This window comes from Silurus meridionalis, chromosome 15 (assembly GCF_014805685.1).
Source record: "Silurus meridionalis isolate SWU-2019-XX chromosome 15, ASM1480568v1, whole genome shotgun sequence".
Classification (NCBI taxonomy): domain Eukaryota; kingdom Metazoa; phylum Chordata; class Actinopteri; order Siluriformes; family Siluridae; genus Silurus; species Silurus meridionalis.
The window spans coordinates 17,438,490-17,463,415 of NC_060898.1; the positions used below are offsets into that span (position 1 = coordinate 17,438,490).

Genomic DNA, 24,926 nt, shown 5'->3' on the forward strand with positions numbered 1-24,926 from the left:
GCTTGGAATGTTCAGAGGTTATACTTGATTGATTATGAAGCACATACACATACTGGGAAGTGGGAAAATAAGGTGCCTAAATAGACTTTGTGACAGACAACAAACTCGCAAACTGTGACAGTATATTAACTGGAGTGTATATTGATATAGGTAACTGTGATTTAGATTAACTGTTATTTAAATAACGATACACGCCACACTGTGTGGTTTCAAAAGGTGGTCAGATTAATTTTCAGAATAATTACTGAACCTGCTGTATCTGCTTTTTCTAAATACAAATGTCAATTGCTGTCATGCACTATACTACTGCATTTGAAAATGCGAGCAGAAGTAGGATTACAACCAATATTTATAAAGTATTTTTATAATGATGTCATAGGTTGTACCTGTCCTCAAAAGAAACCTCATTTCCAATGACCAGCACCTGAGTGCAGTGAACAGAATGAAAACTGTGAAATCAGCAGAAAAGTAAAATTTTGCTTATTGTGTCAGGGTTGTTCTTCACACAATCACACAACAGTAAATAAACAAAAATATGAAGACAAAAAAATCAGCTCTTGAACCAATTTAGAGCTTTACTTCTGGTAAAGAGCTTTACATACTGACCCCCCTAACATCAGGTAAATGGACCCATAAGAACAGGGTCACACTTTGGTATTTAAATGCCTACTTTTACTGCTGAGAGAATATTTAAATAACTTAGCACTGTACAGACTGAGGAAAAAAAAACAGGTCTAATTCTATAAATATGTGAAAATATACTTGGTATACATAAATATACTGCTTTCACTTTCCTAATTGGGAATGAAATGTGCATAGCTCTCTTTTACATTGATCTTGCAGTTTAGTTGTCACACGTCTCTTCTGACACATGTGGAGTAGGTTTATTGCAATGCAGATGTCCAATGCAACCTCATGAATAAGCTATTATCTAGAAAACAGGCTTACAATGCTAGACAAATGAGAACAAGTATCTTCTTTGTGGCAACAAAACGAAACTTTCATGCATTCTCAGTAGACATCTTTTTCGTAAGAATAATAAATAGAACGCTACAAGTTTATCAAAGCTTAATGCTAGAGTGCAGTGCAATTCAAGCTGTGCATGCAGGAGAATTTTGTAAAGAATAATGTACAATATTTCTGTTGGTATAAAGCAATCACAGTGCAATGAACAAATGCATATATACATTAAATTCTCACATTGGGCATTTTAAAGTGACATCATAGAAGATTGTATGCATATTAACAATTTTTCTAATAGCCTCTCTGTTTCAACTGACTGGCAGTTTTGAAAAGTAGATATCAATGCTCTCTATATTTTAATGCTGCCTTCACTGTAGATACTGCACAGTCTTATTTGCAGTCAAATTACAAGCTCGATTGTCCAATACAGTACTATGCAAAAGTCAGTTGTTTTCAATTAAACAGTAAGGACTTTTTGTTAATGGATTTGTGGTAAACAATAATGATGACATTTTTTAGACAGTAACAAAAAAGAAAGAGGAAACAGAGAGGAAAAATATTTAACAAAAAGAATCACACTTTTATGCAACATTGAACTGTAATATGGACCTACAAAAAACAACAATAGAATGCCCAAATATATTTGGACATCTAAATATAACACCCATATGTGCTTGGGGAAATTCCACTCCAGATTCAGTCTACTCTTTACTGTTATGATAATGTTCACTCTTCTTGAAAAGCTTTCCACTAGACCAGGGGTTTTCAACTGGTTCTGTGCCAGGGACCACCATTCTGTGTGTGTGTGTGTGTGTGTGTGTGTGTGTGTGTGTGTGTGTGCCCTGTACTTGTTCTTTAGATATGACAGTGTGGAAAAAACACTCTCACAAAGGTATGTAGTTGAAATATTATGGAAATCTTTGGAGAAATAAATTATGGAAAAAAAGTGATTTAAATAGTGAAATTATGTATGCTGTCACGAACCACATGCAATGCCGCCGCGGACCACCAGGGGGCCGCAGACCACCGGTTGAAAACCCCTGCACTAGACTATGGATTGTGGCTATTGGTATTAATAATGTTACAGTGTACAAAAGATATTCAATAGAATTGTTTGCTTACAACTGCTAGGGAAGCAACAAATATGAAAATAATGATCAGACATCCACAGACTTTTGGTAACAGAGTAAGTACGACAAAGGAACATTTCTCTTCATTTATTTTCTCATAATAATTGTTCATAATTAAAAATAAAACATTTTGAGGCTATTTGAAAGAAAAGAAATGAATGGTCTCTCACTATTGCACAGTATTGCATTTCCAAATATATTTGAGCAAAAGCTAAACTGTTTCTTTATTGACCAACATAATTCCCTTTGAACACATTCCCTGAACTGGGCACCAAACTGGAGTACATTAAGTTTATGTGCTCCATCTTTATCCTCTTCAATATCCTCGACCTTATGTTTGGCCAAATTTATCAAGTTACTTCAAGGAAAAGGCATCATAATAGGATTACTTCAAATAATGAAAAAATAAGAAACAACACATTTTGACTGATTTGTCAGTGTCACTGCCATGCAAAATGGACAACCAACAAAATAACATTAGGCCAGTGCTGATCTCATACTGTCTCTTTTCAATGATGGACTGACAAATTCTGCATAGCAACAAATGAGCTACAGTTGGTAATATAGGCACAAAGCACATTTCCTGTTACTAATAACCTGCCTACTTTGTCCATGTGTATCCATGTCACTGTAGTGCTTAAAATGTACCTTTTCTGCACTGGAAATGGTAAATAAGTGATCTTTAGGTATTCAAGCAATATCATTAACAACGTATAATATAATATACAATATAACTTATAGACTTGTAAACAAAACTTTGTACAGCTTATGGGGAAAGAGCCAGCTTCCAACAAATTATCTTATTTTTCCTAAATCAGCTCCAATAGTCATACATTAAGTCATGCGATAAATAATACAGTTACATTCCAAATGCTAAGTTGAACAAATACAATCTTTAATTTATGCCTTTGAAGAATTCGAAGAGTTGGTAGTCTGTGTACAGTCAAACGTGTTGAATCCAGGTAGCGTCACCTTGCCATGATTGTAGATGTCTTCATCAGATCCCTGGTTCATCCTCTTCACCAAGTTCTTCTCGTAGAGCAGAGGGTGGTAGGCCCCCATGGTGCAGGCTGCATCTTTGAAGTTCTGATAGTAGTGGCATAGCTCGGTTTTGCGCCGTGACGGCAGGAACTCATACACATGGACCACGTCGCATAGTGACATCATTAATACTGTCCCTGAAATAGGAGTTGTCATTACATAACTGGAGACTGTGCAGAACTAAATATGATGGCATTGTATTTTGTTAATGTTTTGGACAGGCAAACATTTCTGCCAATGAGCTAAAGATATGAATTAGTTTTAATACATTTTATGTGCATTTCATTTTTCTTAATTGTGTAAATTAACAGCCAGATCAAGTAAACGCAATGTAAAACTAAAGTATTTAAATGTGATCTGTATGTTTAACAATACTATTTAAACTCTGTACTATAAGAAAACAATTTGCTATGTACATATAAATAGCATCTTCTCCTTCAAACATATGCTACATTCGCAACTGTTTAACCAATTCTGAAAAAAAAAATATATGGATTTGGTTTTGAAAGCCTGTATGATTTTTTCTCTTTAAACAAGTATTCAATTAGGGGCTTCAGTATGTGTCATCATAATAATAATAATAATAACTTTATTTTTATATAGCGCCTTTAAAGTAGCTTCTCAATGCGCTTTACATACAGGAAAACAAGAATACAACACACAAAAATAGAGCAAATAATACACAAATACTTATAATTACACACAAAATCAAAATGTTAAAAAAAAGCAACCATAAAAAAATGAGTTTTTAAAAGGGATTTAAAAGTACTGAAGTTCTGTGCGTCTCTGATGTGAGGAGGGAGTGAATTCCAAAGTCTTGGTGCATACGAAGAAAAAGTCCTATCCCCTACTGAACGCAGCCGTGTCTGTGGAACAACCAATGGTCCTGCTTGTGAAGAGCGTAAGATACGCTTGGGTGTGTATACAGTTAAAAGTGCAGACAGATACTGGGGGGTATCCAGTACCATGCAAGACCATGCAGTGCCTTGTATGTAAGCATTAAAACTTTGAAATCTACTCAGAACCTGACCGGAAGCCAATGCAAGGACTTGAGAATTGGTGTAATGTGCTCATTTTGCCTGGCTCCAGTCAGGATCCTAGCAGCTGAATTTTGTACACATTGCAGTTTATCATCAGTGGTGATTACATCATCATCATCATCACTTGGTGCACAGCTTCCAGTACGTGTATGTAAGCATTTCTCTGCATGTTGTACCCTGTATGTATGTGACAAATAAAATTTGATTTGATGTGGATTTTTAATTATTTTGTCCAATCAGATTTCAGCCTCTATGTGCTTACATTTACATTTACGCCATTTAGCAGACGCCCTTATCCAGAGCAACGTACAATAGTGCTTTAAATCTCTAGCAATGAATAAATCTACACTGGTACGCAAGATTACGCCAGATGTGCTGCCATGTCAATCTAATCTGCCCAGGGCCTTCAAAGTCTATACTGCTGGCCCTTTTACCATAGAGAATATTATGAATGGGTCTGTTTCTTTAACCAATCAGATTTTGTATTCGCCTCACAGGGCCAGCTAGCTGGCCCAGAATAGCATCAGCATTTTTCTTCTGTAGAGCGCTGCACACAATTATACATCTGAGTTCGACTTTTTTACACCCACAATGGCTGACGGAGAAAGATAAATTAATTTGGTCTCGGACATACTTCAAAATCAGTTTTCTAGAAAAGCTAGACATCGTGAGGAGAGGTCGTCCAACCCCGAAGCTAGCTAGCTTGTCTCAGCTTAGAAAAGGGTTTGTTCACCACTTACAGACCAGTGAATTCAAGCGGTATCACCTTATTAGTACTGTAAGTAGCTGAAAAACTTAACACTACATACCTAGTAGGCCTGAGGAAGGTGGGTTCTTCTGAATAGGCTCAGCCATATTGTCTTGTAGCTGCTTCCATAGCTGCCATTCCATGCTGGGATGTAGGATATAAAACTGCTGTTGCGGGTGCAGCCTTCTGTACCTCTGATATTGTTTAAATATCGGATAATCTGTTTTGTTGTACCACTACAAATAAATAGGAAAGTGAGAAAGTTTGGTAATTGCTTATTGTATTCATATACAGTATGTTGTCACATCTATGTTGTTTATCTTTTTACTCAAACATTACTAAAAAACTAGTCCTAGGATTCTAAAATCTAAAATCAAGCAATTATTTTTTTTTTAAAAGAGAACACATGGCCACCTAGAACACATACCAATCAGTTTAAAGTCTAATTTACTTCAACATAACCCAAATGAATGATCACTGCTTGCAGGATCCAAACCGACATTAAGGTTTCCTTGAGATATTTTGAAATTGTAGGGAAAAAACAAAAAACATTTCTCAGGACTTATGGGCAAACTAACAATTATTTTTAATTCATTGTTGCAAATTACTCAATTACTGCCGGCAGTCTAGACCCCATGGATATCACAAGATGCTAGGTTTCTTTCTAGGTGATGTTCTCTCAGGCCTGTAATGGTATACAGATGAGAAGGAAGCAACTTGTTTACCTCATTTAGGTCAGAAGAGAAAGGGGCAGGATCCCAGGCCACTAACATTCCACTGCTGTATAAAGAACTGGACAGAAAGTGGTGATCTTCTGATGACATCACCTTGAAGTGAATATGTATCATTAGATTTATAATATACAATCCATATAATTATTTTATTTCATTTTTTTTATTTTGTGGTTTTAGAAATACCTGGGAATTAATCAGGCGCACTGTAGTCTTAGAGCCAACGTCTTTCTCAAAGCCAATAGTGGGTGCAGCATTGAATCGTACCACAGCGTCATGGGCATCTGGAAACAAACACAGCATTAAGATGGATAAGAGCTGTGGGGATATTTATTTTCATGTTTGTCAAAAATCAAGCTAAACTATATTTTGGTGATATATTAGTTTTACCATGAACACAGCTGCTTCAATATTTAGACAACACACATTTATGACTACGGAAATAGTAACAGAAAAATATATATGCAAGCAGCATTTAAGGGAACCAAGCACTTTTTGGCTCCAGACAATAATGATGTTCTTCAATAGCTCTCTTAATATCTAAATTGAACTCAAAGTTTGTTTGGTAACATCATGTTGCTGAACATACTGTATGACAAGTTTAGTGTCTGCATGGCTAAGATATACAAATTTCCTTTACATTATGGACAAAACAATCAGAATCTTCTGGCTTGACAAACCACAAATTTTTGTACATCTAATTCAAAAGTATCAAGAGAAAGAAGAATCTTGAATTAATGTCAAAGGTTATGAGCAGCTTTACCAAATTGTGAATTATAGTGCCACCTGGAGGTGATGAATTCGAATAGGCTGTTATTCTTCACTTTTTGTGACAAAGTTGTTCCCCCCACTTCCTGTTTTTCTATTGTGTTTGCATGTTATGACCAAACTGTCTGGCATATAAAAAGGGTCTCATGATGCTGGTGACCACATTTGCTAAAGGTGAAACATTTTGGCAGAAATTAAATGTTATGATGAATTTTTGTGAATCAGATAAATGTAGAGTCACTGTGCTTTGCAAAGTTAGTGTTGTAAATGTATGTCAAAAAAGCCTTATTGGTGGCAACAAAGTTCTTATGTAGCGAACACTTTTTCTGGTGTAGGCATTTTACTGTGTAGCATTTTATTGGCTGCCATTGACACCCAAAAAGGGTACAAAAAAAAGATGTGCATAATGTTATAATGTTATATTTCTGTGTTGGCCATGGTTTCAGCAGCTGTGTTGAAGTGTGAATACATTTTGAATTAAATTGTTCTTATAGTTATGTTGAAAATCATACACACCAATCTCTTTTCCTAACTTGGAGTTTCGCAGAGAACCTGCAGATGACACAACAGCACATGTTTTAAATGGGCCAATTGCAGTGGTCAAGGGTTGTGCAGGCAGCTGGAAGGCCCAGAGAAATTTAGCAAATGGCTCCATCTCTGGCATTAACGTGGTAATTTTCACCGTCTCTTTGAGTTGACACAATAGCTCTGGACCGCTCAGTTTTTTCCCTCTTTTTCCAGCTTCTGAACTGAGAGACTCACGCCATATTTATTCATCGCCTACAAAAGAAAAGGCAATTATAATAAAAGCAAAGGAACGCTCAGGACCAAAAATCATGGTTCAAAAGATGTTAGGTCTTGTGTTTAGGTAGCATATACTGCATCCACAGAGTGAAATCGTATTAGTGGCACACATTATGCAGCTGTGTTTAATCTTCAATAGATTTAAATGAATGCAAAATTCAGGGTGGTGTTTATCATCGTTTCAGGGAAATTATTATTTATACAATTGTAAATTCTAAATATTATTACTACCGTAATTTCCGGACTATTAAGCGCACCCATATATAAGCTACACTGAAACTAATAAAATTTACACAGGCTTTAACGAAATTTTTCCAGTATTACTGCATGTGTGCAAAACCGAGGAATATGTCCTTATTATTTTCTGATGCTCAGTTCTAAGTTTCTTTGACTAACTCATAACGCTGTTGCCAAGAAAAATAAAAAAGCATGAGTTTTGGAAACCTGTCTGTGCTTATATGATTTCTGCAACTGGAGTTAGCGAGCTATCCCACGACCCAGACTCAACGCGTTACAACGGCTTGTATCTAAACAGTAGCCTATTAAGTAAGTCATTGTTCACTGTCTACTGTTCCTTCCTTTCACAACTATTTCTCTCGAGAGTTTTTCTTTTGGCATCGTCGTGCATTTAAAAATCTCCATCGGTGAAGTTTTTTTTTCCCGAGGCCGTGCAGCTCAGAACACAGGTGAGAAAAATTTATAAATTAGCCGATTCGTTGTTTAAGCCGCGGGGTTCAAAGCGTGGGAAAAAGTAGCGGCTTATAGTCCGAAAAATACGGTAAATTTTTACTATATATTATAAAGTAGTGGTTTTAATCAATAAACAAGATATCCCATACATCTAATACAACCCATACATCTATAATTATATGCCAAATTAAAATTTTCTGTAAACAGCAATGTTTGAGTATCCAATACTGGCTTATGTTAATCAAACATTACTTGTAAAAATATTTACAAATATTTGACAATTCAATCGTCCTGAATCCTGCATGCAAGTTCATTCCCCTCACCTGATAGTTTTGCACCACCTTCTTCAGCCTTTTTCCCAGCATACTACTTGACATCTCATCATTCCAGATCACTTTTTTGGCAACAAAAAAATCTTCCATTTTTTGGCTGGCTGTATCAGCTCTTTTTCGGGCCCCCAGTATAGTCTCAAGTGCACGCCTTAATGGTCTGCCCAATAACCAGGCGAGAAGCCCATGTTGTTCCTTTTCTTTGCTCCCTGAGTGCTGCTCCTTTTGACTTGCCAGCATTGAGTGGTTTAAGGATGAGAGGACAGGAATAGGCTTTTGAGGATCTCCAGGAATAACACCTGGGAGTTTTTGAGGGTCCACATACATTGGTTTTGTTCCACCCGCTCCACGAAGCACCTGTATTAAAATTTACAAACATACATTAAAGTTTTTTTACTGTAATGCCTCTTAAATGTAAGCTGTAAATGTGTATATTGGCACATACAGAAAAGTAAATACATGTACCTTTACAATGGAGTGTGCCCTTGGCTGTGCTCGAGTCCTTGCCCTCACCCCAAAAATGGCATCAGTAACGGGGACACTGTTTTCAGCACACAGGGTATACAGTACAGCCATGGTCATGCAAAAAAGCACCATGCAAAAAACGCCTCGACGGGCTCGACGCCTCAAACGCCAAAGCAGGCTAACACGATCCATTGCAGCTCCTGGGATCTAGGAAAGACATGGATAATCATCAAGTGAATTTACATCTAGGACATACATACATCTAGGTTAAATTCTCAGAACAGGAGAAGGAGAAAGTGGACCGTTAAAAGAAGAAGAGATATAGAGACTTATTTTAAGACACCAATGTGACCTCCCAGGTGTGAAATTAGGTTAATTACAGATCCACTTACTCATTTATTATTGAGATATGATGAACCTGTAGTGATTTTTATTTCCATCTTTAAGCTTTGTAAAATTTGATTAGTTGCAGCAGTAAAATGTGCTTAAAGCTAGATGATGCTTGTTTGACACATTCGTTTATTTGTGAAATGAGATCACTAAGAGCTCTAAGAGCACAATTTTTTTTGAGAATTGTAGGAATCAAGCTTTCCAATATGGACAGAGTCTTTGCTAGTGTCCACACAAGAGAGCTAGCAACATCATCAAAGATTTATCCCATTCAGAATATACCGTTTGTGCCCCTCCAATCGGGCTAAAAATACAGGACAATGAATGCACACATAAAGAGGAAAAGCTATTTTCTTAGAGCTGTAGCCTGTATAAACCCCCCTCCTATTGAAAACTAAGAGCAGTTATGGCAGCATTTATGATGCACAACAGATGGCTATACTCTCTCACTCATCCAATGTAAATATAAAGCGAAAGAATAGTTTGATTTTCTGTCTTAACCACTCCTGGAATAGGACTTGGTTACCATGAGAACAAAGGGTGCAATTTGAGGGTAAGTTTATAACAGTTTATGTAACATGATCCTGAAGGCATCTAAAGCTGCTGAGAAACTATACAGAAATTTTAAAAAGTCTGAGCCGTAGTATTTAAAACACTGGACTGTAACACTCTGTGGTATATAATTTACCATGTGGATAGATTTGTGCCGGTTTTTTGTTTGATATGACCAGTGGTCAACAACAAACTATTTTTTATGCAAACCATGTAATTTATTCACATATCACACATACACTCACTGAGCATTTTATTGGAAACACTATAGTAATATTGGATGTGTCTCCATTTTCTTCGTTGTATGCATTTCACTAAAATTAATGTCTGGTCCTGATGACATGACTGAATCACATTGTCATGCAGATGATTCAGGTTCACTATGCTGAAACTCTATTTTAAGGTGCTAGCCATAATGTTGCCTGATATCTGAGAAAAACATCTTCACAAAAAAAGGCCAAGGCATTAAATTAGTATTGGCTAACTGAAATGCTGCACTGGGGAAAAAAGAATCTGCTGATTCAAAAGTGATGCACATCAGCCTAAAATTGTCTGTCTACAGGTGTACTAAGTTATTTGAGAGATTTCAGTTCAATTTAAAATATTTTTTGGTAAATTTTAAAGGTGAAATGATGGAAATAAAGGACAAGAAAAAAAAGAATGCTGGTATCTGATTTTCTTTAGCAGTTTTAAAAAAATGTTTTTTCTTTTTTCTTCTTATAAAAAAAGGAATAGCATTGGTTATCAGCTGATACTTAAAGCTTTGATATAAAGATCATATAAAAATAGACAAATAGATCAAAAATAAAAAATCCATAATTGTGTCATTCGTTTCATAAGATGTCCCACTAGGCAGAAACAAACAAACAAAAAAGACTAAATGACCAACTGGAGTGATTAAATCATTCTGGATGTATGATAACAGTTGGACTGAATTTATAGCAAGGGGTTTGGAATTTTTGGGGTGGGATTATAATGCCAGTAATGACATTATCCAGCTAGATAGTGGATAGGAGGGAGAAGAAGGAAAAGGGGAGAAGAAAGGAATGTTCTTTGCCAACAATGACTTTTTTTTTTTTTTGAAATTCACAATGGCCTTCTTGTTTGGAAGCATTAGATGCAGTTTTGCATTCTAGGGTGGTGCAATGGTACAGGGTTGTTGCATCACAGCTTCATATGATCTACAGTTAAAAATGAATGTTGATAAATTACTAATGCTCAATATATGATGACAGAATCCTGGTATCTGTCAAGGCTTTACATATGGTGATGTACAACCCTAATTCCAATAAAGTTGGAAGAAATGTAAAATGTTACTGAAAACAGAATGCAAATTATTAGAATTGGGTGTGGGGAAAAACTGTTCCTGGACCAAGACAAGCAGGTTCAGGAACAGTTTTTCCCCACACCCAATTCCATGCTGAACTCTGCAACCAGTTAGCACCACCCACATCCACATACATACATATACATATACATATATATATATATATATATATATATATATATATATATATATATATATATATATATATATATTATATTCTTATTTTTTTTGCATGTTTGTCACACTTTAATGTTTCAGATCATTAAACTAATTTAAATATCAGTAAAAGATAGTAAAAGTGAACACAATATGCAGTTTTAAATGAAGGTTTTTATTATTGAGGGAAAACAAAATCCAAAACTACATGACCCTGTGTGTTTGGATTGAAAGTCAGTAGGAGTAAGACAGAGTACATGTGTGTGAATGAGAGGGAGGGCAGTGGAGTGGTGCGGTTGCAGGGAAGAAGAGGTGGAGAAGGTGGAGGAGTTTAATTACCTGAGATCAACAGTGCAAAGTAATGGAGAGTGTGTTAGAGAAGTGAAGAAAAGAGTGCAGGCAGGGTGGAGTGAGTGGAAAAGAGTGTCAGGAGTGATTTGTGATAGAAGGGTATCTGCAAGAGTGAAAGGGAAAGTTTATAGGACTGTGATGAGACCTGCGATGTTGTATGGTTTAGAGACAGTGGCATTGCGTAAAAGACAGGAGGTGGAGCTTAAGGCAGTAGAGCTGAAGATGTTGAGATTTTCATTGGGAGTGACGAGGATGGACAGAATTATAAATAAGTTAATTATAGGGACAAACATGTAGGACGTTCTGGAGAAATGTTGAGGGAGGTGAGATTGAGATGGTTTGGTCATGCATAGGAGGGACATGGGGTATATCAGTAGGAGAATGCTGAGGATGAAACCACCAGGAAGGAGGAAAAGAGGAAGGCCAAGGAGGAGATTTATGGATATGGTGAGGGAAGACATGCAGGTAATTAGTGTGAAAGAGGCAGATGTAGAGGAAAGAGTAGTACGGAGACGGATGATCCGCTGTGGCAACCCCTAATGGGAGAAGCCTAAAAAAGAAGAAGAAAAAGAAGAAGAATATCTCACAGTCATACTGGTCATCTTCAGGAGAATCATGTTAAAGTATGAATGCAGATAAAAAGTTATCATCTGACAGCTCCAGTATTATGCATTGTGCATTTGACTGAAGGGCAGAAAATCATAGGGTACTGACAGTGAAGAGCAGTTTTGAGTCTCCACCTCATACCTATTAGTGCTTAACACCCATGAGAGCAGGAGGTTGAGGCAAGGTTAATCTATAAGTTTTTATGTAACAGGATCTTGAAATAATTTGGAGAAGTTCGGAAGATTTTAAGAATGTTTTGCTCCTACATTATAGTATAACATTTGTGATGCAACTTTCAATGAAATACCCAAATTTCCCAACGCTCTCAGGCTCTTTGTTAAATAGGACATGTAGAGGATGTCAAACAGCATTATTCATGAAATGCTTCCAGATTGCAGTCATTTGCTAAAATGTATTTTGGGAAAAACATTTTTAATTGCTAATTTCTTTTACTTTTAACTTATTTTTACAGGTTAAGAGAAAGGGTAGGCGGTTTCTTAGAAACATTTTGAAAGTAAATGCAAATTAACACAAAAACAATGCAAATAGGTATACACTCCTTATATCCACTTTGTTAGAAACACCTGTACATTCACGTGTCTTCTCAGTAAAAAACAACCCAAGAGGAACTACTTTGTATTTCATACCAATCTTTCTAAACTACACAGACTGTTTTGTGGTACATTTTCATGAGATCAGTAGTATCCGAAATACTCAAAAAAGCCTGGAACCAACAAGCATGCCACAACAACAACAAAAAAAAGAGATCACACTCTTTCTTCATTCTAATGTTTGATTTGGACTTTAGCTAAAGCTATTGGCTTTATTTGTTTGTTTGTTTGCATTGCACTGCTGCAACATGATATAGACTGAATACCTGAATATAGAAAACTGCATGAATGTATAGATGTTACTTATACAGTGCATGGTGATGGGAGAGGGGGACATGGTGGAAAAATAATGCTGAGTGCACAAAAATCACTAACAAAGCAAAAGCATGACAGCAAACTCTGCAAAACCACAATATGTGAAGACAGAAATGTAAATACAGAAACATATAAACATTAACTCAAAACACCACTTGGTCTCTGCTGACTGGGAAAAAGAATCACAAGTCATTTACATCAGTGGTCCCCAACCTTTTTTGCACCACGGACCGGTTTAATGTCAGACAATATTTTCACGGACCGGCCCTTAAGGTGTGGCGGATAAATACAACAAAAAATTATACGACTGGTATTTTTTAAATATAATAATACACGTGAATCCACTGTGTTGTTTTTTTCTGTTTTTTTTATTTGCTAGCGAGGGGGTTTCAATTTAGCGGTAATGTATTACGTGTTACCGGCCGGAGCAGCCCCTTTAAGAAGGTAGCGGATGTAGGTAAGACATGTGACTGAGGCATCATGACATGCACCAACAGCGAGTTATAGACAGATGTGGCGGAGAGAATCTGATAATTTTCCAAAATAAAACATCATTCAAAATCTGATAATAAATAAAACAGAGCTAATGTAAGTTATGTATTCTTTCTGTGCGGCCCGGTCCGCAGCCTGGGGGTTGGGGACCACTGATTTACATTACCATGAGAAAGATATTTACCTGATGTCTTTAATTTCTGCATACGTTCACTTAAGACAAGCCTTTTAGAATAGTATTCTGATTGATGAGACAAAAGTGTAACATTTAATAATAAGAACACGATACCGACAGTCAAACATGATAGTGGTAGGGTGATGGAGTAGCAATATTTTGCTGCTTCCAGTCAGGGATGGCTTTCCATAAATGAGAGAACCAATTATTCTGCTTTCTTAATTGTGAAGGAGACACAAAAGCAAATCCTTTGTGAATGCATTAAGCTCTTGTTCTAAAGCCCTTCAGAACCTTTTCCTTTAATAAATAAAATTATCAATAACAATTTCCTTAATCTGCTTAATCTGCTTTTTATGCTGACATATGTACAGAAAAAGAAGTCATTAGGAAATAGGGCAGGTAGTCATGCAAAACACTCAACCCAGCCATTAGGGGCACAAGCCAGTGCACTCTTAGTGCCGGTCCCAAGCCCGGGTAAATGGGGAGGGTTGCGTTAGGAAGGGCATCCAGCGTAAAACATGTGCCAAATCAAATATGCGGATCACAAAGGAGAATTTCATACCGGATCGGTCGAGGCCCGGGTTAACAACGACCGCCGCAGGTATCGTTAGCCGACAGGGTACCGGTGGAAATTGGGCTACTGTTGGCCGAAGGAGGAGAAGGAGAGGAGGAAGACGTCTACAGAGACGGCAGGAAAAGGAGCAGTGCAGGAGAGTGGAGGTTCAGGTTGGTACTTTAAATGTTGGTACTATGATGGGTAAAGGGAGAGAGGTAGCTGATATGATGGAGAGGAGAAAGGTAGATATACTGTGTGTTCAGGAGACCAAGTGGAAAGGGAGTAAGGCCAGGAACATTGGAGGTGGATTTAAACTGTTTTATCATAGTGTGGATGGGAAGAGAAATGGTGTAGGGGTGATTCTGAAGGAAGAGTACAGTAAGAGTGTAGTGGAGGTGAAGAGAGTTTCTGATAGGGTGATGATCGTGAAGGTGGAAGTTGAAGGATGATGATAAATGTCATCAGTGCCTATGCTCCACAAGTTGGCTGTGAGATGGAGGAAAAGGAAAGATTCTGGAGTGAATTAGATGACGTGGTAGATGGTGTACCTAGGAAAGAACGATTGGTGATTGGGGCAGACTTTAATGGGCATGTAGGTGAAGGGAACAGAGGTGATGAGGAGGTGATGGGTAGGTATGGTTTTAAGGAGAGGAATGTGGAAGGGCAGATGGTGGTAGATTTTGCTAAAAGGATGGAAATGGCAGTGGTGAACACGTATTTTAAGAAGAAGGAGGATCATAGGGTGACGATAAGAGTGGAGGAAGGTGCACACAGGTGGACTATGTGCTATGCAGGAGATGCAACCTGAAGGAGATTGGAGACTGTAAGGTGTTGGCGGGGACAGTGTAGCTAGACAGCATCGGATGGTGGTCTGTAGGATGGTTTTGGAGGCGAAGAAGAAGAGGAGGAATGTAAGGATTGAAAGAAGAATAAGATGGTGGAAACTGAAGGAGGAAGAGTGTAGTGTGAGGTTCAGGGAAGAGGTCAGACAGGGGCTCGGTGGTGGTGAAGAGGTGCCGGATGATTGGGGAACTACTGCAGGAGTGATGAGGGAGGCAGCTAGAAAAGTACTTGGTGTGACATCTGGAAATAGAAAGCAAGACAAGGAGACGTGGTGGTGGAATGAGGAAGTGCAGGAGAGCATTAGGGAAAGAGGTTGGCAAAACAGAAGTGGGATCGACAGAGTGATGAGAAAAGTAGGCAGGAGTACAAGGAGATGCGGCAGCAGGTAAAAGGGATGTGGCGAAAGCCAAGGAAAAGGCATATGAGGAGCTGTATAAAAGGTTGGACACTAAGGAAGGAGAAAAGGAGTTATACCGATTGGCCAGGCAGAGGGACCGAGCTGGGAAGGATGTACTGCAAGTTAGAGCAATAAAGGATGGAGAGGAAATGTGTTGACTAGTGAGGAGAGTGTGTTGAGAAGGTGGAGGGAGTATTTTGAGCAGCTGATGAATGAGGAAAATCACAGAGAGAGAAGGTTGGAGGATGTGGAGTTGGTGAAGCAGGATGTAGATAGGATTAGTAAGGAGGAAGTGAGAGCAGCGATTAAGAGGATGAAGAATGGAAAGTCGGTTGGACCAGATGACATACCGGTAGGGGCGTGGAGATGTTTAGGAGAGATGGCAGTGGAGTTTTTAACCAGATTGTTTAACAGGATTCTGGAAGGGGAGAGGATGCCTGAGGAATGGAGAAGGAGTGTGCTGGTACCGATCTTTAAGCATAAGGGAGATGTGCAGACCTGCAGTAACTACAGGGGAATTAAGTTGATCAGTCACACCATGAAGTTATGGGAAAGAGTAGTCCTGCTATGCAGGACTATTGTAGCTAACCCCTAGCCAGACAATGGTGAAGCGTACTGATGTTTCAAAAAGCCTTTATTTTGTGTTCAGCCGTCAGCCTTTCCTTGGGAAACACAAAATCTACCTTTCCTTGATGAGAAACCTTTTCTTAGTGAAACACCGTAAGAGCTACAGAACAGATAGATAACAAATAATACAATCAGCTCTTACAAACATAAACATGAATAGCCATTTAAAAGAAACCCTTTTGTGATGTCACACGATGATGTCACAGATGTGAGTGTCATGTGATTCTAACGTATCACATGACATAAGTAATAATAACACATTAAAACACTTCTTTACAGTTAAATAGATTAACCCAAATATTAATACATATGCACATTAAACAAATCAATCATAGTACCTTGTTCCCGTTCCAGCTAGGTGCTTAATTATCCCTTACTTTCCTTAAGAACCTTGTACGATTTCAGAGCATTTAAGCGACATGACTTTCCTTTACCATGGTGTGCGTCACACTAACTAGTGGGGGCAGAGTCAAGGATTATACCGTATGGGGGCGGGGTTAAAAGACTATACCGTATGGGGGCGGAGTTAAAGGACTATACCGTATGGGCGAAAGAGGCCAAACAAAATGGAGCTCAAAAGGATTACCTTACTAACTCTTTTCTAAGAGTTAGTTACAATGGTTTTAAGGAGAGGAATGTGGAAGGGCAGATGGTGGTAGATTTTGCTAAAAGGATGGAAATGGCAGTGGTGAACACTTATTTTAAGAAGAAGGAGGATGATAGGGTGACGTATAGGAGTGGAGGAAGGTGCACACAGGTGGACTATGTGCTATGCAGGAGATGCAACCTGAAGGAGATTGGAGACTGTAAGGTGTTGGCGGGGGACAGTGTAGCTAGACAGCATCGGATGGTGGTCTGTAGGATGGTTTTGGAGGCGAAGAAGAAGAGGAGGAATGTAAGGATTGAAAGAAGAATAAGATGGTGGAAACTGAAGGAGGAAGAGTGTAGTGTGAGGTTCAGGGAAGAGGTCAGACAGGGGCTCGTGGTGGTGAAGAGGTGCCGGATGATTGGGGAACTACTGCAGGAGTGATGAGGGAGGCAGCTAGAAAAGTACTTGGTGTGACATCTGGAAATAGAAAGCAAGACAAGGAGACGTGGTGGTGGAATGAGGAAGTGCAGGAGAGCATTAGGGGAAAGAGGTTGGCAAAACAGAAGTGGGATCGACAGAGTGATGAGAAAAGTAGGCAGGAGTACAAGGAGATGCGGCAGCAGGTAAAAAGGGATGTGACGAAAGCCCAGGAAAAGGCATATGAGGAGCTGTATAAGAGGTTGGACACTAAGGAAGGAGAAAAGGAGTTATACCGATTGGCCAGGCAGAGGGACCGAGCTGGGAAGGATGTACTGCAAGTTAGAGCAATAAAGGATGGAGAGGGAAATGTGTTGACTAGTGAGGAGAGTGTGTTGAGAAGGTGGAGGGAGTATTTTGAGCAGCTGATGAATGAGGAAAATCACAGAGAGAGAAGGTTGGAGGATGTGGAGTTGGTGAAGCAGGATGTAGATAGGATTAGTAAGGAGGAAGTGAGAGCAGCGATTAAGAGGATGAAGAATGGAAAGTCGGTTGGACCAGATGACATACCAGTAGAGGCATGGAGATGTTTAGGAGAGATGGCAGTGGAGTTTTTAACCAGATTGTTTAACAGGATTCTGGAAGGGGAGAGGATGCCTGAGGAATGGAGAAGGAGTGTGCTGGTACCGATCTTTAAGCATAAGGGAGATGTGCAGACCTGCAGTAACTACAGGGGAATTAAGTTGATCAGTCACACCATGAAGTTATGGGAAAGAGTAGTGGAAGCCAGGCTGAGAGAAGAGGTGACCATCTGTGAGCAACAGTATGGTTTCATGCCGAGGAAGAGCACCACAGATGCCTTATTTGCTTTGAGGATGTTGATGGAGAAGTATAGAGAAGGACAGAAGGAATTGCATTGTGTATTTGTGGATTTAGAGAAAGCGACGACAGAGTGCCAAGAGAGGAGTTGTGGTATTGTATGAGGAAGTCAGGTGTGTCAGAGAAGTATGTAAGGGTGGTGCAGGACATGTATGAGGACAGTGTGACGGCAGTGAAGTGTGCAGTAGGTACGACAGACTGGTTCAGAGTGAAGGTTGGACTGCATCAAGGATCGGCCCTGAGCCCTTTCCTGTTTGCAGTGGTGATGGACAGGTTGACGGACGAGGTCAGACAGGAGTCTCCTGGACTATGATGTTTGCAGATGATATTGTGATTTGTGGTGAGAGTAGAGAGCAGGTTGAGAAGAGCCTGGAGAGGTGGAGATATGCGCTGGAGAGAAGGGGAATGAAAGTCAGTAGGAGTAAGACAGAGTACATGTGTGTGAATGAGAGGGAGGGCAGTGGAGTGATGCGTTGCAGGGAGAAGAGGTGGAGAAGGTGGAGGAGTTCAGGTACCTGGGGTCAACAGTGCAAAGTAATGGAGAGTGTGTTAGAGAAGTAAAGAAAAGAGTGCAGGCAGGGTGGAGTGGGTGGAGAAGAGTGACAGGAGTGATTTGTGATAGTAGGGTATCTGCAAGAATGAAAGGGAAAGTTTATAGGACTGTGGTGAGACCTGCGATGTTGTATGGATTAGAGACAGTGGCATTGAGTAAAAGGCAGGAGGCAGAGCTGGAGGTAGCAGAGCTGAAGATGTTAAGGTTTTCGTTGGGAGTGACGAGGATGGACAAGATTAGAAATGAGTTTATTAGAGGGACAGCACATGTAGGATGTTTTGGTGACAAGGTGAGGGAGGCGAGATTGAGATGGTTTGGACATGTGCAGAGAAGGGACATGAATTATATTGGTAGAAGAATGCTGAAGATGGAGCCACCAGGTAGGAGGAAAAGAGGAAGGCCAAGGAGGAGGTTCATGGATGTGGTGAGGGAAGACATGCAGGTAGTTGGTGTGAAAGAGGCAGATGTAGAGGACAGGGTGGTATGGAGACGGATGATCCGCTGTGGCGACCCCTAATGGGAGCAGCCAAAAGAAGAAGAAGAAGTAATGCAAAACACTCCACTTGAAAAACAAACTGACAAGCTTCACCGCAACCTGAATATTATATTTAAATGCATGAAATGAATCATGTAGGCTCAGATTTCCTTATTGAGAACATCCTCCTAACTGTCTGCTATCCGCTGCTTATTGTTTTTCATTAGCATTCTCTATAGCAGGCAGAAAACTGACATAAAGCAGCATCATTATCAAGAAATCAGGAAAGGTTCTGTTAGGGTACCTTTTTACATCAGTATATACATGTTGGTGGGTTCCCTTGTCAACATTTTTTCCCCTTGTTTCCTTGTGAGTTTTTAATCACACTGGCTCAAGCACAGATCACATCTTTTTACTGAACAATTTGACTGGTATTATTTTTTTTATTTTAAGACATTTTATAGATTTGATGTGAGGTCCCAAATGATGCCTGAGAGTGCAGTTTTACCTCCAAATATAAAAAATCTGTTATTATTTAATTATGTAATTAATTAGTAGTTGAAGTAGCAGACTTGTGCTCACACATTAATATTTTATATGAATTGATCTTTGCCCTTGAAGACACTTTTTAGCCAATAAAAAGCACTAGATGTAGGAAGTAAAACTAACAGACACTTAAGGAACTGTCAAGTTCCATTTTTTTTTTTTTTTCAAGACAATGTTTTGAACTGAATTTTTTTTTTTTTTTTTTTGCATAATATGATCTAAATGTTATACAGAGTATATCAGATGTTATGGTTAGATATGGAGGTCTCAGATGAATTGATTATACATATACATAGCCCACTTACATTATATGTATTATATATACACAGATGTACATATCCCTAGTAATCATGGCAGTAACAATAAAATGCTTTCAGCAAATGTTTGTAGTTGGGTTTTTCCAATACAAAAAGCTACATGGAGATGTTTTATAAAAGCTTAATTTTTTTTGTTTGTTTCTTTGCTCTTCGGCTGCTACAGCCACTGTGTTATATTTCAGAACAAAAGCCATATGTTTATCATTAAATCAATATGCATGGTATCTTAAGAAATATTAAATCAGATTTCAGAGTACTTCAGAGCAAAACAACCATATTGCTGTTCCAAATTGTGGACAGATTTTTCTTCGACTTATATTGTTGTACTGGAAAAATTACCACACTCGAAATGAGCAATAGCTAGAAAAACACTGAACATATTTAATATATGTATGGTGCAACTTCTGTTTAAACCAACTTCTGTCTTTCTCACAATCGTGTTGTGAAAAATACTGGGCAGCCAGTTGTGTCATAAAATTGCCATTGCCATCTGCTGTAAAACTCCAGCCAGCATGAAACAATGTACAGACTTGATCATTAGTTGAGTCTTTAGTAGTTGAGTTCTCGTGAACTTTAGCTCCAATAACTCTAACTAAAAATAAAAAAGGCACTGTGGAACTAGCACCAAAAATAACACACTCAACTGTGTACACACTTGCACAAGTGTCTGTAGGTGGATCCACAATCATGTGGCTGCATTTTTCAACCTCTAACCATTTATAGTATATACAGTATAAATAAAGATGTACAAACAGGATTCGAAGATAATAGGATTTGCACAAAGGTACTACTCATTACTCTTTAATGAACACCCTAGTTAGTGATTCAAGACCATTTACAGCCATTATTGTGAAGTGAAGACGCTGAAATGAGCATCAGATTTTTGCAACCAAATATCAGGTCACTGGGCCTTGTTTGATTAGACAGATACATTCTGGAGAGGTGGGGGGATTTGGGGTGTTTACGTTTTGTGTGTGTGCGCCCACACATGCATATTTGAATGCACCGGGGCATGTTATTATTTATTTACATGGCATGACATGTTCAGACGCTCGTTTTATGCACGTGAGAGAAGAAAAAAAAACAGTGCGCTCTTACCTTGTACCCCATTCTTCTCACGTGTTTTATTTGTTAAATGGCTACTCCAGCGAAAGCCTGCCTATAAATAGTGTTTCAAAAAGGCATCGAGTAATCCATACAGGGTGATACTAGCACAGAGCGATCCATTTACAGCCTAATGAATAAAAACCAGGCTTCGTGCACGTCGGTATGGTCACGCAAGCTTTACAGGGTGGAGGAGAAAAGGAAAGAAACGCATCATGATATCACGTAGCCGATATCCGACGTTTCTGTCTTGGCAAGGATTAAACCGCTTTATTGTAGTATAGATCCGCCATATTTACCCCCCAAGACGGTTGCGCATTGTGGTTGGTAGCAGGTCTTCAGTCACTCCTGATGTTCACTTCTGCAGCTCCTTAATAAGGCAATCAATGAAGCAAACGTGTGGAAAAGTGTCTTTATCAGACATGAGTACACAGTGTACAAAATAAGCAACACTTCTGTGGAATTACCAACAGCGAAATAAAATCTGCGGTATCAACATATTACACAAATTAAAAAATAGCAAAAATTATTTATACAAGACAGTGGAAGAAAAAAATACGATTCCTATCTTATAATAGTTCAGCGCTTCTTGGGGACAGTGTCAAGCCAAAGATGCGTCGGGTAAATAAACCACGCCCTCTCATGACCATATAAAAAGAGCATTTTAGGAAATGGGATTAAATTAGGTAATAGATCAATGACTAAATAGTAAGGAATCACAAAAGACAACTCAATAGTAATATGACATTTATTTTAGCGACTAATTGAGAATTATTCACTCAGTAATTTATCCTGGTCAAGGTAGGAGTAGATCCATTGCATGTTCTGGGACCATTAGGCATGAGGTAGGGACACCAGTCTGCCGCATGTAAACATTCATTCACATGTAGGGTGGAATTTGTTTTAGAAAAACTGCCTACCTGCCAAATACCCTTATCCAGACCACCTTGAACTGACAATCTTGTGATCAGTCCAATATGTAAACTATCCACTGGCATTGGACAATGTAGGGAAACCTGATAAACTAGAGGGAACCAAGCTAATATTAGAAGAGTTTGCATGTTCACAAATCCAATATTAAGTTCAAACCAACCATGTAAAAATCTATTTATTTAAAAAAGCAGAAATTTGATTTAAAATGTAATTAAGTAATGTTGACAATTACAGTTTTTGGCATTTTTTTCCCTCGTAATGCCGAAATTAAATTAAACTACTCTGTCTTTATTGATCGAGCATATAAGAGTAGTACATCATCTGAGTCTGTAAAGTAAATCTGTTTACTTTTATTTGTATACTGTACACTGATAATAAACTTAATCATTGTGTTTTTGTAAAATAAAGAATACAGACAGGGTGTGCTCTCTGCTGTATATGTCTCTGTCATCTCTCTTCACAAACACATAAAACAAATGTTCTCTGATTATGTAATCCATATGAAAATTAGAAGAGGTACAGTTTCTCCAGTATCACCTCATTACCCCTACACATAAAAAAAAAAATTTGCTGCCTGTTAAATTTACTTAAATGTAACAAATTCTGTACAATATAATTTTATGTTTACTAAATGAACGTAAATAAATCATGTAAGATTTTCTATAAGGTCAACTGTTTAGCGTAACGTAACACAATCAAACTCACGCTTCTTGGAAAATCATCACTAATGTTACAAGATTAATGCAAAGCCTTGCTTTGGGAATTCACCTGTTTTTCACATGCTGATGAAAAGGTAAAAGTAAATCCACTATATACACTTTTGAAATGAATTTTAATTAATTTAAATGCAAACTAAATTACTTTTAACTCAATGCCACAATTTGTCCTCATTGTGTCATTCTCTACCGAATGTAATATATTTTGTTGTCAATTGACGAATAAAATGTTCATTTGAGTTAAGAGAAAGCTAGCTAATTACAGTTCACAATCAGCATGGTGGACTTTACTTAATGATGTTAGCAATTCAATTGTAATAATGTGTTTACTCAGTAAACAAGTACAGTTATTTTATTAACCAACCCTGTTAAATTTCCACATAGTTCTTTGTTTTTTTGCTAATAACAGGTCAGTAGTCAGATTAGCATTAACTGTCGCTCATTTGAACCACACATGTGGCATAAATGAATTTTGCACACTCAGCTCAATATTACAAAATTATTCTGCTCCTAAGAAAGGAAGAAGTTTGCCAGCTTTAAAGCCAAAGTGTAACAGCCATAATGATTTAAGTGATGAAAATAAGGGAATGGGAACAGGACTTTATATAAGTAAACATACAAAAACTATTAGAATGTTGGTAAAAGAAACAACACAGATGCTGAACTATATACAAAAATATAAGTTAAGCAGAAATAGGCATCATTTATAAAATGTAGGTTTATAATTCAAATGTTTCTTTTTAATTAGATTTTTAAACCAACTTATGTTTGTCTAAGAGATTTAGTATTGGCCAAGGGGAACCATTATTCTTCAGGATCAGGATGTGGAAGTGTAAGGCAGGTAATGTAACATTATCTAGTAGATAGGAGCTACTAAACATGTTAGAATAGAGTACCGTCTCAGTAACGCTATCCTCCAAACAAATTGTCCATGTTCTTTTAAGACATGTAATGTTTTGCACATTCATTTGAGTAGAGTCTATCCCAAAAGAAACTCTCAAGAGTTACTGGACCTGTCAGCATTCAGTTGCCATTTGTGTGCTTGTTTTGATCTTCATACAGAGAGAAATAATTTTATTCACGTTGGCAGTCATCTAAAGAATAATGAAACTCTTACTTGTATGTTTAGGGGTTGCTTTTTTCAAACACATATATATGGAACATTTTACTCTCACAAGAACAGAAAACACAACCCTAACATACATTAAAATACAGATAACATGAACATACATTAAAATATTTCAAGCGAGGAGTAGTTACAACCACTCAAGTTTCTGTCGAGAAAAACATTTTAATCCAATTTATTTAGCTCGTATTTTAATCAAACTAACTTAGAGAGTAATTAATCAAACATATCTAGCTAATGGTTAGTGTAGTAATTATTAGATACCATAAATGTAACACAAATAGCTTGATTAAACCTATTTAGCCTATGTCATAATCAAACATATTTAGCCTATTTCCTCCAAGTAAAATTAAACGTATACCAACACATAAAGTTGTATAGGGCTTGACTGAGGCTATGAGTGTGCAGATGAAATAAAACAACCATGCAGGAGATACATTTTGGCATGTTTATTGGGATAAAAGAGCCTGTAGGCCTTGGGAGTTGGAGAGGATATGGAGAATAATTAGAGTCAGAATCAGGTGAAGGCATGGGAGGAAAATAATAGTTGGGAGAAAGAAAGGGGAGGTAGGAGCATAATCAGTAGACCAGAAGGAAGGATAAGGGAAGGATGGTAGAGTTGGTGCAGGTGTGCAAGGGCGTAGATCGCCAAAGTCTTCGTTGTCAGTCTGTGTCTTCTGATGACAAACAGCAGGGAGGTCAGGTGAGGTCTGTGTGCCCACAACATCCATAAGAGTACGCTGCACAATATGAGGAGGCAGAAAGGGAGTTGCTCAATAAATTGTTCAAGCTCAGAGGCAAGGGAAAGGAGTTGAAATCGATGATATTGTTTTCGGAGAAAATACTCCTAACAGCTGTCCTGGAACATCTGCGAGATGAAGATAAATAAAGAAGAATTAACAAAGGGAAGTTAGTAGAGGTCAATATCAAAAGTATTAAAAAATGATCTATTTGGAGCACTATCCTCACCTGATTAAGACTTTTGGTCCTCTTGTGGGACATTGGCCATGCGATTTGAGGCAAAGCACAGTTTTTAAGCAGGTTATTCGACACACCAACTGCTATAAAAATGTGCCTATTATGTGTACTATTTAGCAATTGTTCTTTCTTTCTATAAATTAGTACTAGTATCATTGAACATCACAATAATGTTAATAATGTAGT

At 38.1% G+C, this 24,926-nt stretch overlaps 1 protein-coding gene across 1 annotated transcript; it reads right to left on the reverse strand.

The window, feature by feature from the left end:
* Positions 1-2,165: 2,165 nt before the first annotated feature.
* Positions 2,166-21,608, reverse strand: st6gal1 (ST6 beta-galactosamide alpha-2,6-sialyltranferase 1). The gene is given in 10 exon segments (XM_046868354.1): positions 2,166-3,271; positions 4,984-5,158; positions 5,648-5,749; positions 5,840-5,937; positions 6,938-7,174; positions 7,177-7,201; positions 8,239-8,601; positions 8,710-8,916; positions 20,982-21,165; positions 21,287-21,608. Coding segments are annotated over 9 exon segments (1,497 nt in total). The 5' UTR covers positions 20,994-21,165; positions 21,287-21,608; the 3' UTR covers positions 2,166-2,993.
* Positions 21,609-24,926: the final 3,318 nt, after the last annotated feature.